Source organism: Cupressus sempervirens, chromosome 6 (assembly GCF_028749045.1).
Source record: "Cupressus sempervirens isolate cs-2001-9-10 chromosome 6, ASM2874904v1, whole genome shotgun sequence".
NCBI lineage: Eukaryota > Viridiplantae > Streptophyta > Pinopsida > Cupressales > Cupressaceae > Cupressus > Cupressus sempervirens.
Window position 1 is genome coordinate 64,544,646 of NC_143123.1, and position 16,715 is coordinate 64,561,360.

At 34.3% G+C, this 16,715-nt stretch overlaps 1 protein-coding gene across 7 annotated transcripts in view; it reads right to left on the reverse strand.

The window, feature by feature from the left end:
* Positions 1 to 10,662: 10,662 nt before the first annotated feature.
* The window catches only part of LOC149551145 (putative cytosolic oligopeptidase A), a 187,218-nt gene continuing 181,165 nt past the window's right edge, over positions 10,663 to 16,715 (reverse strand). For 6 of the 7 annotated variants that reach the window (XM_089786724.1, XM_089786720.1, XM_089786722.1 and 3 more), the window contains one exon: positions 10,663 to 10,999. In XM_089786724.1, coding sequence (XP_089642850.1) covers positions 10,990 to 10,999 — 10 coding nt within the window. In that variant the 3' untranslated portion in view covers positions 10,663 to 10,989. The remainder of the gene's footprint in view (positions 11,000 to 16,715) is intronic. The other variant, XR_016352678.1, reaches the window with a different exon arrangement.

The following is a 16,715-nucleotide window of genomic DNA, read 5'->3' on the forward strand; positions in this document are numbered from 1 at the left end:
CAACTTGAATCTTTGGAGGTATTAGATTTATCTCTAGGAGTGGACATAATAAAAAATAACCCCTCCATTATAGAGAGTTATAAGGAAGACATGTAGAAGAACCCCATCAGTAAAAGTAGAAGATAATGAAGATGAGACAACTCCAATTGCTAAAGGTATTGCAAGACCTTCTACGAGACTTAGACCCAAAGCCATGGCTAAGGAACCGAGTCCTAGGAAGAGAAATAAGATTGAATCACCTCTTGAGGAAGAACAACTTATACAAATAATCTAAGACAAAAGATAAGAGAGTTTAAGAAAAGGAAAATTGAAGCCTACCATGAAGAAAATTGTCAAAAAATTTTAAAATCAAGGTATGATAAATAAATTAAATAAGTACTAAAATATGTATTTTTTTAATGAGAAAAAGATATTTGAGGATTGAAGGATTAACTATCTCTTTAATTTCAATTACTTAATAGAAATTAAAGGGACAATACCCAATCATTTATTCAAGAAGTTATATGCATGCGAAGAAAAAGGGCTCTAGAAGAAGAATAAATAATTAGGGAGAAGAAATTTCATGATATTTTCACATTAACTACTTATAAGAAAATGTATAGAATCCTTAAGAGAGCTAAGGATAAGATGAGATCAAAGATTAAGATAATTGAGATTATGATTGGAAAGTATGAGGAAATTGGAGAAGAAACTAAGAATGCTACTTCTAAGGTGTTAATTGAAATAGATTACAAGGGTACTCAACACCAAGGTGACGGACATTACTATTAAGGATCAAATTGATAAAATTATTCAGCAAGAGGACATCAAGTAAAATAAGGATGATGATGGAAATAGTAATAAGTTCTTTAGAATTTTACAAAATCTTGACTTCTTTGTGTTAGGGGTGCCCATCACATTGGACACATCTAAGAAAGAGAAGGAAAATGATGAGGAAATAAGAAATATTATGCTATAAGTTGAGGAGATAGCTAAAGAAGAGGAAGAACATGATATCGATAAGGAAAATGACATGAAATATGAGATTTTGGCCGAAGAAGAGATTAGGCAAGTGATTAATAAAGGTAAGCCTTCAATTATCACTATTAATGGTGCATATCATGGAATAGAAGAGAAAAATAATGTATTAGATACTCAACCTTCCAAGGTTAACATACCTAATATTTTAGCAACTATAAGTAACCATCTCTAAGAGTAGAGAAGTTGTTAGAGAAAATGGAAAGTCTCAACCAACTCCCATTTCTTTGGGTGTTGGGAAGACAAGTATGGATCCATTGTTGGCAAGTGACTAGGGGAAAGAACACACTAGAGTTGAGGAGGAAGACCTAGAGACATGATGATGATCACTTGATGAAACTATCATTGATGGCCTTTCCAAAGGAAAATGATAGGTCTAAGAAGAAAACAAAGAAGAAATCAAGGACCTTTAGCAAACCTTTGGATACAACGAACAAATTGTTTCATATTCCTTATGTGTTTCAATGTGGTAATGTCATGGAGAAATTAGATAAAGATCTTGATGATTTTGATGTCCATTTCAAATTAGTTGAGCATGCATGTGATCATAAGGCTAGAAGAGAATATAAGGCACAAAGATTCACAAAGGCATGTTATTCCATTGCTAGTGACACTAAGTTAATTAATCAACATATTAAGGATGCCAAGGATTGTATTTCAGAGGGTAAGAATTTGTACATTTAGTGCGATAGATAAGACAGATTTGTAAAAAAATTAGAAAAACTAATTAGAGAGGACAAGGAGAGATTGAACAAGCTTAAAAGTACTTATAAATTGTCAAATAGTCCATATCTTATTTTGGTAAGGAAGTATCCAAGTTATTAAATAAAATTAGTGTGCTTCAACTTGAGAAGGGAAGGATACAAAAGAGGTTTACAAAATTGAGGAGCCTCATTACTCCTAAGATAGAAGTAATGTAAAAGGAGCTTGAAGTGTTGAGACAACACAAAAGTCATATGCACTTTTAAATCCTACAAACCTGGATGTAGCAAAGATAGATGCATATGATTTATGTGGTGTAAATTTTGTAGGCATTCTTCGCCTAGTGTAAATAATTTTTCCTTAATGCCATATAGGTGTTTTCATTGATGAAAACATATCTCCCTAGTATGGCCGCTAGTCATGATGGCAAAGTTTGAAGAGTTAGTAGAGTGAAAAATTCCTAACTCTAGAAAAACTTTCTAGACCACAATTGGACAATTTTGGTCAATGATAATAAAATATAGATTAGACGGGTCTATAACTTTATGAATTTTATATATTGTAGGTATATGATCTAATATCATGCTCACTAGTTTTGTTATGCAATATAGAAAATGTTATGGTACCATGAAGTGATACGAGTCCAAGAAGGCAATGATACACTGTACTTTTGGTAATCAAATTATTTGAATTAGTAAATTGAATCAGTCTTCCAATTCAATTACATAGTATTGAAGGGATGAGATCCAAGGTCTTAAATATTGGATAGAATAGTCTTATTTTGTATTTTTATATGGGCATGTATAAATTTGATTAAGTCATATTGAAGCTCACTAAGATACATAATTAAGGTGGTATAAAGGAAAGTATTCTAGCATGCGATGATGTGTAATGTAATTGTTATGATGTGTGAACCTTGGTAGTGATTATTAGAGTAAAGAAGATGCAAACTTGCACCAAGGCTAATGAGGAATTGTAATGCCATGCATTGTTGATTGTACATGATCTAAACTTTGTAATATAGACAATAAGCCCTTGAAGGTGGCTTTAGCCTTCTTTGTATTCGAGAAGTGACTTACCTTTTTTGTTTTCTCAACACTTAATAGGGTTCAAGACCTTTAATAGGGTCTTATCTCCTAGCATAACAATTGATTGTGTTATGAGTTCTCTTGTTGTGTATGCTTTATCATTTCATTTTCTATATGGTATTGTGGTTAAAAGAACAATTTATTCAAAAAAGTGCCGCAACATTGATTCACGCCACCTCTTAGTATCGCTTGCTCCCAATTTTAACTGTCTAGTACATTTATTGTTATCTATCTTTTCTATATAGTTATCTATCATCATATTATTGTGTCTATATCAGTTATTGCCAAGGTGAAAACACTAAAGAAAAGAGCTAATGAGACAAGTCTCATAACAAGCAACTAGCATTTCTCCTTATTTGTATGTTTGTGGGTTTTTTGAAGGTAGGAACACAATTCTTTTTTATCTCCATCGATATCACTGTGAAATTCCTTATATTTTAGGTCCACCTCATCATTCTTGTTGTTTCACCAAAGTTCTATTTATATATTTTCCACATTTTTGTTGTCAAATTTTCTCATATATTAGTTAACATGATTATTTTATTTTCATGTGATTAACGCTCAGAAAATTGACCATGTTTATATAGGATGGACACATGTTGCACATTTTTTCAAATAGAACTAAATAATTTTGAAGGCCTTTTAAAATTCTCCATTCTAACCAAAGGAAACATCATTTTTGAAAATATGTGAGAAAGCTAAGGTTTTATGTACTATATGAGAAATGAATATCTTGAATCTTCCTTAAACACCATGAAGTTCATAAATGTTTCTTAGAAGAGGCATGCTAACAATAGAAATTTTTTTTATTTAACTTGTCCTACTATGAGGATGTGATATGAAAACTCTAGATTTTTGCCACTATTTGCTCCAAAATACGCATAAGGGGATTTATTCACATTTGTATAATCAAAGGTTTTCAAAGATGCAATAAAGATTATGGATGTGATCTTGGAACAAAATTAATTTAGCATTTATATTGACTTAATTGTTTAGAATGTATTATGTTACCCAAAATTAAAAAACTTAGTCTCTTACCTTTCCCTTATTTTTCATTTGGTTCAATATCTTTAGTTTCAAATCCACAACTCTTACTAGTATCCGATCAAGTTTTGTTAAAAGCCCACACTCAAATCTTCATCCAGACAAGTTTAGAGAACCCTTGACTTATTTGTCCATCTCAAGTCATTATTGTCAGATGGTCAGTCTAAAAATAGAATTGCCTAACCATCACAAGAGTTTGAAGTATGGAACAATTTCTTGAACAATGACAACACAACCCTTGTTTAGATTATAGGTGAGTCAAGGAAGTGATCAAACTTGAGCTTTAATCATTTCGCAATTAGTTTGGATCATCTACTAACTCTACGACTACACTTTAGGATGCATTTGTCAAGGTGTAATATTTTCAAATTTGGGGGAAGTACAACCCCTACATGGAAAGCACAATGGAGTGAACTTGCTAAGGAAGCAAGTTAATTTTTAATAGATAAAAATCCACATTTATATTTTCCCAAAATAAAATAAGCTTAAAGTCCAACTATAAGAAAAGGTAGTAGAAATTTTGAGTTCAATTTTCCATTGACCAAGCTATTTTGCACAAAAATAGAGCTCTTTGTAAGCGATGCAACTTGGAATTAAGAGTCCATGCTTGTCATGCAACTTGACTTGAATTGCCTTGAAGCAAAACACGTTGCTATCATTTCCCATATACGCTCATTGGCATGGAAGGAAAAGACTAGCAATACTAAATATCACACGACAACTCTCATCTTTTAGGAAGAAGAGTGCATTGAGCACTTTTTATAGATTGCAACTAGAAGTGGATAAAGCCCTTACACTTTAAGGAGTTTAATTTTTCTAGATTAAAATGCATGGAAGATTTTTATAATTAATGAAAGTAATGGTAAATTTTGATCAATAAAACTTTTTTCATTCCAATCTCCTTTGATGATACCACTCATTTTCAATTTCAAACATTATGCCGTTCTATTTTTAGTCTTTCAAAATGAAACATATATCAAAACTATGCATTTGTTACATAATTTAAATACTGTAAATTAAATTGAGTTATGACAGTTCTCATGGTGATCACTTGTCTAATATGGCTTCAAATGCTTTGCTTAAACCTTGCTTCTAAATACTTATTCGTTTGAGTTAAAATTATCTAGCCCATTTTCTTTTCCATGTACTATGTGGTAGAATAAACTGTGTCATTTTATCTTTCTATTAGCTTATCTAAAATAATAATTGTATTTGTATCATTATCTATGTGTCAATATTAGTTTTCAAAGGTTTCCCTTAATCTTGGGCATACAAAGTCAATTCTAAAGATACTTTAGGAGGGAAAAATTTATAGTTGATGAAATTTTGCCAACTCCATTGGGGTGATTTGAAAGTCTAGTGTGATTTCTTGTTGCCTTTCCAAAGAAACAGTTAAATGCAAGGCCAACAAAGAAATCAATCTCAACCAAAGGGATAAGGAGAAGACACAAGGAAATGTCATAAGATTCCATAACCTAGAATATCCTTTTCTAAGAAAGAATCCACTCAAATACAAATGACTCTTTTTTAGCCTCTTACTAACGGGTGTCTACCTTGTACAAATAATGATGAACACCAAACAATCTAATCTATCTAAGGAGTAGAGCTTCCAGTAATCAAATTTGACCTCATGAAGATAGAATGCCATATTCAACATTCCCCATCGACAAAGATATATAGAAATTGAATTGTCATATAATTAAGAAAATGTATGCATGATTTCTAGCATTTCTAGTCTACCTCCTAATGAAATTGATAATCATATGGAAGTCATTCTCTAAGCCAAGAAAATAACTAAAATAACTCATTATGGTCCAAAGGTTTAAGATGAGAAATGGGTATTCAATTAGAAAAGTGTTAGAAAATAGGCAGTTACAAATCATCCAAATAGTAAAGACAGTATAAATTGTACTATATATGTGTTGCTATCTTCTTTTAAGTTAGAAGTTTTCACTTTTAAAAATATATTGTGAGAATCAAGATCTAAAGGTGGAAATTTTTGTTTTTGATGACACCAATACCAAACTTGATCTATTAGAAAAGTTAGGAGTGTAATGGTTGTGAGTGAAGATAATCACCTAGACTCTTTTGTAGAATTGCCCAAAACCTCATCTTTAAAGTCTTTCAATCAAAGAGATTAGAAGGAGAAGACACAAGGAAATGCCATAAGATTCCATAACCTAGAATATCTTTTTCTAAGAAAGAATCTACTCAAATACAAAGGACTATTTTTAAACCTCTTACTAATGGGTGTCTAACTAGTATAGATTATAAACCTAAAAGTCAAGACAATCTAATTGTCAAGATGTTTTTGGTTTTCCTTTGATGAAGGTACACTCTAATACCACTTGATGAAGGGCCACACCACCCTTACCAACTCATAACCAAAAATGCAACAAAATGGAGACAAAGAGACAAAATGCTTCCCAAGTAATTTTATTATACTTGAAAATCCAATAACAATTACAATAACATTTCTGCAAGATCTCTCAAGATCCAATCCGAACCCAAGCTAGTCTAGATCCACACTCTAGTAGAAACCTCCGAGATCTCAACTTGTGCTCATAAGCCACCAAGCAACCTCCTTGTTTCTAAATTGCAACCACTAGCTCTTCTCCAACTCTATTCAATATCTTAGTGTAAACTGCCTTACATTCGGCGCTCTGTCCACAGACTAAGGAAAACTCACTCTTCACTTCCTCCTTCTCTTTCACACCTTGAAGCTTTCACCTTCCAAAGCTTCTCCTTCTCGAGCTTCTCCTTCCCAAGCTTCTCCTTCCAAATGCTCATATGCCTTGCTTAAATAGGCACTTACCACTTAATGCATGACTTATCCACAACCTTCTAGAATTCTACCTACACAATATCCACAACCTTCTACAACTTCCATAACCTTCTACAATATCCACAACTTTCTACAATATCCATAACTTTCTAGAATTCCACCAACACACCTCGATAAATGGAATGACAACCATTTTTTATTTTTTATTTTTGACTTTTCTATTTTATGCCACCTATGCATCTCGAAAATAGAAATTCCTCCTTTTTTTCTTTTTCTCCTTTTTGCCTTTTTATTTATTAATTATTTTTCCTTCTATTTTCATCACTTTCTCTCTCCTCCAATTTTTTAATTTTTTTTTTTTAATAAATAATTTTTCCATGCAAGATGCTCCTGCATCAAACTCCCCCGGTAGATAGAAAAGTGTGTCCCACACTTTGACGCCAAAAGAAAGGTCTACAACCATCTTCATCTTCACCAAAGGTTTCCACCTCAACAGGGACAACAAAAGCACCAATCAACATGCTCACTCCCAGGAACAAATGGAACATAATGCTTCATTAGCAAACTCTCATTCACATCAACAACTAGTGAGTTCATACCAATAATAACAAACTCCATATCAACACCAACATGTAGATCTCCATCAACACATTCCACACTCACAACATCAGTAGTCTCATTGCTCACAACAAGATGCTCTGCAACATACAAGTCACCACCAACAAGAACTAGATCATCCATAACCGAGTGCTCAACAATCTCCATGTCAGACTCAACCAACTGACCATGAAAACCAACCTCCATCCCAACATCAACAAGGGTAGGAATATCCTCAACAACAACCTCTATTTTCTCTATAGGTTCTGCATCAAGCTCCACAAACTGATCAGCAAAACCATCCTCTTCCACCTTGACCTTCTTAGCTTGATCAACCAATCTAGCATCTTACCGAGCAAACATCTTAGAAAAATTCCTCTCCACTATATCATGGATTTTTGCAATCATCTTAGGGTCCAATCCTCTCGGAGCCATCTCCTAAGATCTTCATAAACCCTCTACAACAAATCCTTCCCACGCTCCTTGTGACAACCTTGAATTGTTTGCAAGTCAGATCGCAACCTGCCACCTCGCATGAATAATCAGGAACCACATTACAAGTCTAAGACAATGGATCTACAATCCACAAGCTCTCTATGATCATGCCTCAAAAAGTTCAGTCTTCCATCCATCAATCAATCTGCATGTCCTCCCAAGGTCCTGGTGCAAACTACCTCAGCTTCGGTGATCTGTCTGCACACTCAGGAACTCGTGCTCTAATAAACTTTACCCAACCAAGGTCCTAATACAAACTGCCTCACACTTCGGCGATCTGCTTGTACACTCAGGAGCTCCTGCTCTGATACCACTGATGAAGGGCCACACCACCCTTACCAACTCATAACCAAAAATGCAACAAAATGGAGACAAAGAGACAAAATTCTTCCCAAGCAATTTTATTATACTTGAAAATCCAATAACAATTACAATAACATTTCTGCAAGATCTCTCAAGATCCAATCCAAACCCAAGCTAGTCCAAATCCACACTCTAGTAGAAACTTTCAAGATCTCAACTTGTGCTCGTAAGCCACCAAGAAACCTCCTTGTTTCTAAACTGCAACCACCAGCTCTTCTCCAACTCTATCCAATATCTAAGTGTAAATTGCCTTACATTCAGCGCTTTGTCCACAGACTCGAGAAAAATCACTCTTCACTTCCTCCTCTTTCACACCTTGAAGCTTTCACCTTCCAAAGCTTCTACTTCTCAAGCTTCTCCTTCTCGAGCTTCTCCTTCCTGAGCTTGATTTGAAATGCTCATATGTCTTACTTAAATAGGCACTTACCACCCAATGCATGACTTATCCACAACCTTCTAGAATTCTACCTACACATTATCCACAACCTTCTACAACTTCCATAACCTTCTACAATATCCACAACTTTCTACAATATCCATAACTTTCTAGAATTCCACCAACACACCTCAATAAATGGAATGACAACCATTTTTTATTTTTTATTTTTAACTTTTCTATTTTATGCCACCTATGCACCTCGAAAATAAAAATTTCTCATTTTTTTCTTTTTCTTCTTTTTTCCTTTTTATTTATTTATTATTTTTCCTTTCACACCTTGAAGCTCCCAAAGCTTCTACTTCTCAAGCTTCTCCTTCTTGAGCTTCTCCTTCTCGAGCTTCTCCTTCCCAAGCTTGATTTGAAATGCTCATATGCCTTGCTTAAATAGGCACTTACCACCCAATGCATGACTTATCCACAACTTTCTAGAATTCTACCTACACAATATCCACAACCTTCTACAACTTCTATAACCTTCTACAATATCCACAACTTTCTACAATATTCATAACTTTCTAGAATTCCACCAACACACCTCGATAAATGGAATGACAACCATTTTTTATTTTTTATTTTTAACTTTTCTATTTTATGCCACCTATGCACCTCGAAAATAGAAATTCCTCCTTTTTTCTTTTTCTCTTTTTTCCTTTTTTATTATTTTTCCTTCTATTTTCGTCACTTTCTCTCTCCTCCAATTTTTATTTTTATTTTTTTAATAAATAATTTTCCCATGCAAGATGCTCTTGCATCATCCTTCATAAAGATAAACACAAAGTTTTGATTTATGAGTTATTGTGTAGAGTTGGTAACAAAAGTTAAGTCACAAGAATTTAGTAGAAGAATGGTTATCAGATATAGGAGAAAAAACATCACTAAATTTTTTGAAAACATTATTGAACATGGGAAAGACTTGTCAAAAAAGATATAAAATGATAACTTGCATTCACCAAACAATAAAAAAAAGAAGTGCAACAAGGTAGGTTCATCAAATGTGAGAGAAACAAAGTAATCTAGTTAAAATATGTTGTTTTTAACAAAATGGTTTCCAATTTTACTTATTTTAAGATTGTATAATTATAAATGAAAAATATTATATTCCTAAACTCAATATAGAAAGAATAAAATAGTACTAATAAACTTTAAAGTATTTGAAAATTCAGAAACCCACATCATGGATTTCATAAAAGTCTAAAAATAAAACAAGAAATCAGATTTTCAAGTATTAGTGCATAGCATATAAACATACATTGTCAAAATGAATTAGATAATTTCTAACACCAATTGGCACATTTGACACTTCCAAATCATTGATCAATGTTTCATATTTCATATTTTGGAAATAATGGACTGCACTATTCACATCTCTACTAGTCTTGCAAACAGGAGCACATCTCTACGAGCCTTACAAACAAGAGCACATATCTACTAGCCTTGCAAACAAGATTGCATATTTATATGCAGAATCTTTGACTGCACTATAACATAATGTTTTTTCCCCCTTAAGCTCTTGAAAATTTATGGTTTGAGTTTTTAGTCAATTTTATTTTGGCTTGTGTCTGAAATCAAGGACTAATTGACCCATCTCCTACCTATGGTCATCGATACATCAATACAATGTACATTGTAGAAATGGTGAATGATTTTGTTGTTCACATCTTTACTAGCCTTGAGTATTTATTTGATTGTATCACAAACCTTTTTCATCCATCATCTCTTGAAGCTAGTTTGGGTTGAATTTTGTTTGGTTTAGTTTTGTTCAAGAAACATTATTTGAAGTTTGGAAAATGACAAAGATAAAGATAAAAATTAAAATATAATTTACAAATGATATATGTACATATTTGATAAGGACAAGGTATCTAAAATAAATATTCCAAGACCAATCTATATTAAGTTTTGTAGATTAGTATGAACATCAATTTTTAAGAAAAGTGTACACTATATAAAATAATCATTAAAACCAATTTCAATATAGATATGCTCAATGTAAATAAGTGTATATTAATCAATAATATAACCTCTATTCCAGGGCCCCTCTATACTAAGTTTGTAGATTAGAATGGACACCAATTTTTAAGGAAAGTGTACACTACAGAAAATAATCATTAAAACCAATTTCAATATAGATATACTCAATGTAAATAAGTGTCTATATTAATCAATAATGTAACCTCTTTTGATGAGATTTCCAAATTTTTTTAAAAAATGACCTCCCCCATTCTGGTCAACCCATTTAAAAGGGTGCAAATGCTTTGTTTCTCTAAGGCACCAATGTAGCCTTATGATTTATTACATCATAATCCATGTAACGGCTACAATGAGATTAAAATGAGCAAATAAATAAAATCAACAAGAATTTTGTTTCACTACAAAATTCGATTAAGCTGCAACAGGTGTTCTCAACAGCCCATTATGCCTAAGAAGTGCATCTGCTGATGGTTCTCTGCCACGGAAATCTATGAAAACCTGCAGTAAAGGCAAAGAGCATACCGTTATAATTTGAGATTTCCAGAGCTATGTGAAGCTGTCGTGATATTAAATAACTACACAAAAATTGCAATACACAAGATCCAAGAGACTTGTATCTATGCAATGTTTGACTGCACCACTCGAAAAACATTAACCTACATATATGCTCAAGGGATGCAAGTTATACAAATAAAATTAACAATCACGAACTACTTTCTTAGCAAACAATTGTAGCATGGAGGAGAGTGACTAGGCTTACAATTGTGGTATGGAGTAAAGGATTACACAGGTTGATATGAAAAAATTACAATGTAGATATATTGCACAAATATGTGCAACTGAATACATTAGCTGGTATGGAAAAGGCATATGGTCCCCGACAAGACCACATAATATAAGATTGTTCTAGAAGGTTAAAAAACAAAGGAAAAAGCGGTACATGTGCATTTAAATCTGAACACATTTAATGTTTAAGCCTTTTCCTTAAAGAAGAAACATGCCTTTCAATGTGAAGAAGTGTAAAACTCAGTCAGCGTGTATGACATTCTATATTGGGATACATAACACATTGAAATACTCTAATTAGATTCATGTACACCACATAGATAACCTGAAGGCGTAGAATATAAAAAAGGTTGACACCGAAACCATCTCTGGTGTAGGTATTTGAGAGGGGGAGGATGCTAACACACCTTCATGAAGAAAGCACAATGCAGGCAGTTTCTATAATGAAGACTGATATTATGAGTCTGCTAAACAAGCTTAGCAGCGAACAAACTTTGAGCAAAGAATACATTGACATTAAGAATTGGACAAACAGAATACAATAAAGGGAAAATGATCTCTCTCGAACAAAACAGAAACCCATCACTTAGTATAGCATATTGAAATGTTCCCACTTGTTATCTACTTTTATTTAGTCCTGAAACAGATATTCAACTTGTGGTGACAACTGCAATATTACAAATATTAACTCATCAAATCTGAAGATATTTCATTCTGATTTTCTACTTAGAATTTTAAGTAGAAAATAAGTCAAAAGATAGAACTAATCTTGCTTTACTGCAGCAATTTAATTCTCCTATGTTAAGTATTGATTTGCTCTTGATTATTAAACCTTCAGAGTTATAGAATCTCTGCCTTAGTTCCTTTCTAAGAATTTCCACATTCACCAAGAATGTTGTAGTTGAGGATGCCCATCATGAGCACTATAAATGTACCTGCCCATACGAAAAACCACACGGAAGTTCCAATCAACACTTCGGCTGACCAACGTTATTGGTAGTAAACAATGGGCAACACCTTGCAATGGTGGAGATGGGTATCTTGGGAACCATCCCCACCAACACTATTGTTGATCGAAGGTGAAGGGTAACATACTACTAGAGAAAACTTGGAAGATGTAAACTCCATAATCGGGACTTCAATGGGTATCAATTGGTACACAACCTTTCATTTTGACTTTGTAGAAATTCCATTGAAAAACAAGGGCTACGATGCTATGCTTGGAAGGGGCCAGCTCATTACTACTAAGTGATGCAAAAATTTGTCATCAACTTGAGAACCCAGTTAGAGAGTGAGGAGTTGGCATCCACCTCAGAATCAAAGTCAAAAAAGGAGCCTACGAGAGTGGATGAGGGAAGGCAACAGATAGAGGCGAATGAAGAGGGTGTCCTAGAGTTAGAAGGCTGCTTGATGGAAGATGTAAACTCCATGAATAGACTCTTCCATTGGTAAACAGAGGACGAGTTCTACACCCTCAAAACCACTCCACATTGATGCATCATCAAATCCCCTATGTGTGGATTTAAGAATTTGTGATGAATATTCCTCCCTATGCAATCACGATAAAAAGGTCCCACCTCGGTCAAACATTGACTATCATTCCTTTGAATGCAACCCTTCTTATCTAGCTCATCAACAACACATGCAGTGGATGTAACCACAAGAATACTCGATGCAATGTGTGGGTTCTTGTTGCTCTCTATAAATGCACTCATCCCAATCGTATCATCTCCACCTATAACTTGGATATGTGAGGCCACATCCTCAACTTTCTCACAACCATATCCCACAGATATTGTATCATCACCGATTGCCATTGAAGATGATTGAACAATAATTTTAGCTAGTGAAGACTGTACTTTGCTCTACTCCACAGTAACCTCATCCAAATGTGACTATGACTCCTGGAGGCCCAACTAAGAACACTGCAAATAGTCAATGGTCACCTCAAGCCTATGGGTGAACTGTCAACCTCCTCCTCCTATCCCCTCAAGGCAACACAACATATATAGTCTCTCTCGAGTAGAAAATCATGATTTGCTAACAACTGTAAATAATTAAGTCTCTTTACCCTGAAAGCCTCTCGGAGAGTATGAAACTAGTAAAGGGAAAGACCACCATCATAGTGCTCATCTATCACAGGAGCGCCCCAACCATAGATAACCAACATCTTTCGGGCAATGTAAAAGTGCTCTAAAGTTGTGACAATCATGCTATCGCCAACCTTCAGCTGCCCAATCAATGATAAGGAACCTGCAACCACTGACTCTTGCACATCTCCTCGGATCCAAACTCGACACTACTACAGGAAATTGTATTCCCATCCATTAAAACATGAGTCACACCTATTATTTCCTCATGTAACCAAACACACTTTCGTAAAATAGAAAGGGTCCCTCTCAACCATCACCAGACTTGCCATAAATAGTAGGTGCATGAAACTAAACCCAAACAAAGTCTAATCTAAGTCAAACGAAGACCAAATTGGAATAAATTGAATTGTGAAGAAGACAAGATCCTCTCATAACTGAGCCTTTGCTTCAAAAGATCCTCTTTCCACAATAATTAGCCTACAAGGATCACAATAATAGGCTAATCCTTCGAACTTTGATGCTAGAATAATGTGGGACATTAGAGTTTGATGGTAAATTGCTTGAGGATAGACAAGCTTTGGGTTGGCAGGACTATAATGTCCCCAAATATTCTAGTGTTCCACCATTTGTTGGAGACTAGGTGACATCAGGAGGAGGGCAGAAGGGGGTTGACATGGTCTGCGGCGAGGGGGGGGGGGGGGGAGTTGTGTATACTAGCTACTATATATAGTACTTGAGATGCTGGTTATGAAAAGATGTAGAGAACTATAAGAGCTCATATAGCACAATTGCAAATGCAAAATACTAAATACTTACACATTGAATATCAAATTACTAATTAGAAATTAGAATACTAAAATACAAGTTTCAATTTGACAAATGAGATTGCTGAATCAGTGAATGGAAGATTTTTATTATATTAAAAATATCATTAAGGTGATTAAAAAGAGCAGCATAATATCAAAACACGAACAAAATGTGAAATGTAGTGAAGGAAGCCTTCTAATCATCCCTCAAGGAAAACTCATCATTGAACCTTATGGGTCTCTATCTACAAGTACCAAAAGTACATGGCTTGTAAGGAAAATTTAACACCATAAAAGAGCCTATACTAAGATGGATGCTCCTAACCTATCTAAAATTAATTAAGCACTCCATTAAGGGGAATTAATTGAAAAGGCATCGATGATCTCATATTTGACTTGGGATATGAGAGGGAACTAGAAAGCACATGTTAATTTTCCCACCTTGGGACTAGAATACCAAAGAATTAACACCAAATGATTTTTTAATGGAAGAACTATGTCAGGTTACTCACAATGGAAGGTGGTAAAGGATATAGTAGTATTGAGTATAACTACACTTTTTAATAGTGTAACCCAGAGACTCGCATCCCCCTCCCAAAGCTTGACGTACCCGTCCCGAGATGTCCCCGTACCAGGTACTTGAGTACCCAAGTACCCCCACCTCCGTCATTCCGCAACCATGCCACCGCTGGGATGTGTACTTGAATTTCTATTTTCGAATGTTACTATTGGGTATGTAATACATTACTATGTTGAATGTCAATGGTTCTAATTCATGTTGCAATTTTTCTATGTTCAAGTATTTTAATTTGGTATGTTCTAGTGAACTTTTGAAACATCATTTCATAACTAGCATTTCAAGTTCTATATGTATACTATACAACACCCCTCTTTGACCCGTTCTCCCCTTGCTACCATCCCCCCGCCATCCCAAAAATGAGGCCCATTTTCCCCGTCCCGGAAACTTGCTCCGGTGTCCCGTCCTGAGGTACCCCCGTACCAATATAACACTGCATTTTAAATACGTGCATTAGGATGAGATGGAGATAAAGAATCTGTTGGAGTAAAATAAAAAGTCTTAAAAGACTAGATTTCACAATTGGTTGGTCCCATTGACCCAAATAACCTAAAAGTAGCACTACGAGCAACACTAAAGAAAAGAAAATCCACTAAACAAAATAACTCATTTTTGAAGGCTTGTGTTGTTGGAGAGAGAAGTTAGAAAGTTTTGGTAAGAGACAATTCAATTCTCTAAATCATTTCTAGACTATTGTGATTGAAGTTACTCATCTTTTGTACTTGGTTTCAAAATGTGATGGTACTGTAAAGATAAATATAGATATTTGGGGAAAAATTCTATCATATTTGAAGAAAACAATGAAACAAGTAACAAGCATATTTGTAGAAGTGGTAGTGATTGATCTTGGAGAAATTGACAGGATGGATAGCTAGATCAAAGTCATCAAGTTTGCAGAAAAATAATACAAAAAAATACATGAGTTGATAGAGGCTAAAAGGGAAGTAGTAATGCCTTGGGTGTGGCAAGGGAATGGTTCTTAGATTCTCTCAATTGTGGGATCTACCAAGATGAGAAGGAAAAACTATACTCCATTAAGAATATAATCCAACAAATCTATCGAATCATGATGAAGGATACTCCCTTTACTAACCCAAACACACAAAAGAAAATAGAGAAATAAATAGAAAGCTGAAAGAAACAAAAACACTTTCTTTCTATTACCTTCAATGAAATGACATTGCAATATTCAAAAAATAACATTCTACATCCACATGGGCCTTCTTATTATAAAGTTGATTTATTTAGTCAGCCTAATCTAATCTAATTCCTAGATGTTGATGCCAATATGGTAGAGAATGGTACTATCATCATATTCATTCTAATAATTTGAACAAGACACATGTAATGTCCCCGTTTTTGGCAGGTCTATGCAGTTGATGGAGTTGACTCATCATAGCGACCCTTGTGAGCTGACAGGGTGTTTTAGGGGTCCCAACAATAGATTTACTATTTAGTAGGTCTATTTTTGGCAATGCAATGGGTGGCTTCGGCAGTTGGTTGTCACCTGCAGTAAATAAAGTTAATAATTGCCTGAGCTCTTATTTAGTCATTAATTATTAAGTTGAATTATTATAATAATGTTTATATTATTAAAATAATGACATTAAGTGATATTTCTAAAAAGTGTGTTGGAAAGTTTCTAGTGTTGAGTTCTTTTGAGAAACTTCCACAATTTCTGAAGTGGAGCTTTTTAGGAAACTTTTGGCCAATGAAGGATTATAAATGAGAGCTCATTTCATTGGGAAAAGCACAATTGAAAATTTAATTGCTTTTGTTGCCTTTGTGGTTTTTTCTTGAAGTCTTAATTATGAGCCCTTGCTGAAGTATAAGGGTCTCTGAGTTTTTGATGTTTGAAGTCTCTGTTGAGGTATAGTGGCTTCATTGGTCAAATTTCCGAACTGTAATTATCTGTGTCTAGGAGATTGGAATTATAATTCTAAGAATTTTGA